General features: G+C 52.4%; 1 protein-coding gene across 1 annotated transcript; it reads left to right on the top strand.

The window, feature by feature from the left end:
* The first annotated feature begins 763 nt into the window (after nt 1-763).
* GPR148 (G protein-coupled receptor 148) lies at nt 764-1,807 on the top strand. Its single transcript, XM_010378690.2, is given in 1 exon segment — nt 764-1,807. A coding segment is annotated over 1 exon segment (1,044 nt).
* Nucleotides 1,808-2,811: the final 1,004 nt, after the last annotated feature.

The raw sequence follows: 2,811 nt of genomic DNA, 5'->3' as shown, positions 1-2,811 counted from the left end.
CCAGGTGCCTGGGGAACCTGCCTTCCACTCCTCCCCACTAGCTCCTGTGAGGTCTCTGCCTACCGGGCCTCCTCCTCCCCGGAGGAAGGGACGTTTCCACCACACAGCGACCCCGCAAGTCAGCTGAGGCTTTGGGGGCACGGAACACTCACATGGAGCCCTGAGTGGAAGGGGTGTAGAAGACACACTCACACGCTTGCACAGGGTCACCCTGAGCTGGAGACCACACCCAGGGCTCTGTGAGGAAATGTGAGTGCGCCCAGGACCCTCCAGCCTGGCCCAATTTGCTGAGCCTCTAGCTGGACAGAGGTCAGACCAGGTCCATAGCCCGGAGATCCTAGTTCCAGACAACTGCTCCTTCCTTTCCTGGAGGGCAGTACTGATACTGAATATAATCCAGTGTGGTGAGAATCCATTGCACACTCCCTGTGAACCAAGCGGAAAGGTTTGGGGGCCACTGAGATAGGGGACACTTCTGGAGGGGTCAGTGACTGCAAAATGGTGGCAGTGGGATGATCTGTTATGTCTATCCACGCACATGCAGCTGCACAGTCGCAGAGATGGGAATGCAAGAAGCCAGGTATGAGTTTGAATTCACATTTTTTTTTTAAATCTTTATTAAGCTGTCATTCCTAAGGCCTGCCCGAGCCTGTCATCTCTATAGGAGAGTGGCGCCATCAGGACCCCTTTGGGGCAGATCGACACTCAGGGCAGATGCAGAATCAACAACCTGTGATAAAGCCAGCCATTCCTGCCGAGAAGCATGAGGGATGAGCTGGCGCCTTGCCCCGTGGGCACTACAGCTTGGCCGGCCCTGATCCAGCTCATCAGCAAGACACCCTGCATGCCCCAAGCATCCAGCAACACATCCTTGGGCCTGAGGGACCTCAGGGTGCACAGCTCCATGCTGTACTGGCTTTTCCTTCCCTCGAGCCTGCTGGCTGCAGCCACACTGGCTGTGAGCCCCCTGCTGCTGGTGACCATCCTGCGGAACCAACGGCTGTGACAGGAGCCCCACTACCTGCTCCTGGCCAACATCCTGCTCTCAGACCTGACCTACATTCTCCTCCACATGCTTATCTCCTCCAGCAGCCTGGGTGGCTGGGAGCTGGGCCGCATGGCCTGTGGCATTCTCACTGATGCTGTCTTCGCCGCCTGCACCAGCACCATCCTGTCCTTCACAGCTGCTGTGCTGCACACCTACCTGGCAGTCATCCGTCCTCTGTGCTACCTCTCCTTCATGTCCCATGGGGCTGCCTGGAAGGCAGTGGCCCTCATCTGGCTGGTGGCCTTCTGCTTCCCCGCATTCCTTCTTTGGCTCAGCAAGTGGCAGGATGCCCAGCTGGAGGAGCAAGGAGCTTCATGCATCCTACCACTGAGCATGGGCACCCAGCAGGGATGCGGCCCCCTGGTCATTGTTACCTACACCTCCATTCTGTGCGTTCTGTTCCTCTGCACGGCTCTCATTGCCTACTGCTTCTGGAGGATCTATGCAGAGGCCAAGACTTCAGGCATCTGGGGGCAGGGCTATTCCCGGGCCAGGGGCACCCTGCTGATCCACTCAGTGCTGATCACATTGTATGTGAGCACAGGGGTGGTGTTCTCCCTGGACATGGTGCTAACCAGGTACAACCACATTGACTCTGGGACTCACAAATGGCTCCTGGCAGCTAACAGTGAGGTATTCATGATGCTTCCCCGTGCCATACTCCCATACCTGTACATGCTCCACTACCGGCAGCTGTTGGGCACGGTCCGGGGCCACCTCCCATCCAGGAGGCACCAGGCCCTCTTTACCGTTTCCTAGAGTTCTTGAGTCCACAGTCTGGCAAGTTGAGGTTAAAAATCATATGTTGAATGCAGCAGCGTCCAATTATAGCTAACTTCTTAGAACAGCACATTATAATAGTGGAATTGGGCCTTTCAGAGGACCTCAACTGATGTTTTTCACCATTTTGACAGTTTTTAAGTAGAGAAAGCTCTTTTATGACACTGAAATCCTACTTGGAAATGGAAGCAAATAAAGGTAATCAAGCAGGGCTCCGGTCTAAGTGAAGCCTTGATCTGCATCCCTCCAGTGGCTTGCTGCACACCCTCCATGGCCACTGAGGATACATCCTTGCAACACACAGAACCAAAATGTTGCTGACAGTGGGAACCAGGGAGGTGAGAAGCAGAGCTGCTGAATCCTGGGACCATGAGCTCTATTTGGGCAGCCACTCAGGATGCCGGAGGGAGGAAAGGAAGCCAAGGATCCACAGCAGTGGAGAGTGTCATGGAGATACCACTATAAAGCTGGAATGTGCAAGGGTTACACTCTCACAGTAAAGGTAAATGATTACCTAACCTTACAGAAGGGGGCAGCAAGGGAATTTGCCTGCCTTGACATTGGTGCTGTGTAGAAGAAGAAAATTCCTTGAGAATTCTTAAGCAGAAGCCACTCTTCAGACAGTTTTAGAGCTAGGCTTCAAATTATGTTAGTGGTCGAACACTTCAGTCTGTGGTTAGTGTGGTTCTCCTGGACGATCTGAGCTTCAACTTAGGCTGCAGAGAATTTCCAGAGTCAAAGAACCTCAAATAATGGAGTTTCACATGGTCAAATCTCACAAAACCACACAGGGAGATAAGGCACCATGAACGAGAACAAGAAGAAAGAAGAAGACAGCAGCGTCATACCACAGCTCCTTGAATGACCAACACTGGGTTACTATAAAAATTTCTAGATGTTTTAAGACATTAATAATGACATGAAAACATGAGCAGGGATAATACTTTTTAAAATAACCAAGAAAATTTGGAAAAGATTTAAAT

Source organism: Rhinopithecus roxellana, chromosome 14 (genome assembly GCF_007565055.1).
Source record: "Rhinopithecus roxellana isolate Shanxi Qingling chromosome 14, ASM756505v1, whole genome shotgun sequence".
Classification (NCBI taxonomy): domain Eukaryota; kingdom Metazoa; phylum Chordata; class Mammalia; order Primates; family Cercopithecidae; genus Rhinopithecus; species Rhinopithecus roxellana.
Note: the sequence above shows the minus strand (reverse complement) of the source record. Positions and strands in the feature narration are given on the sequence as shown.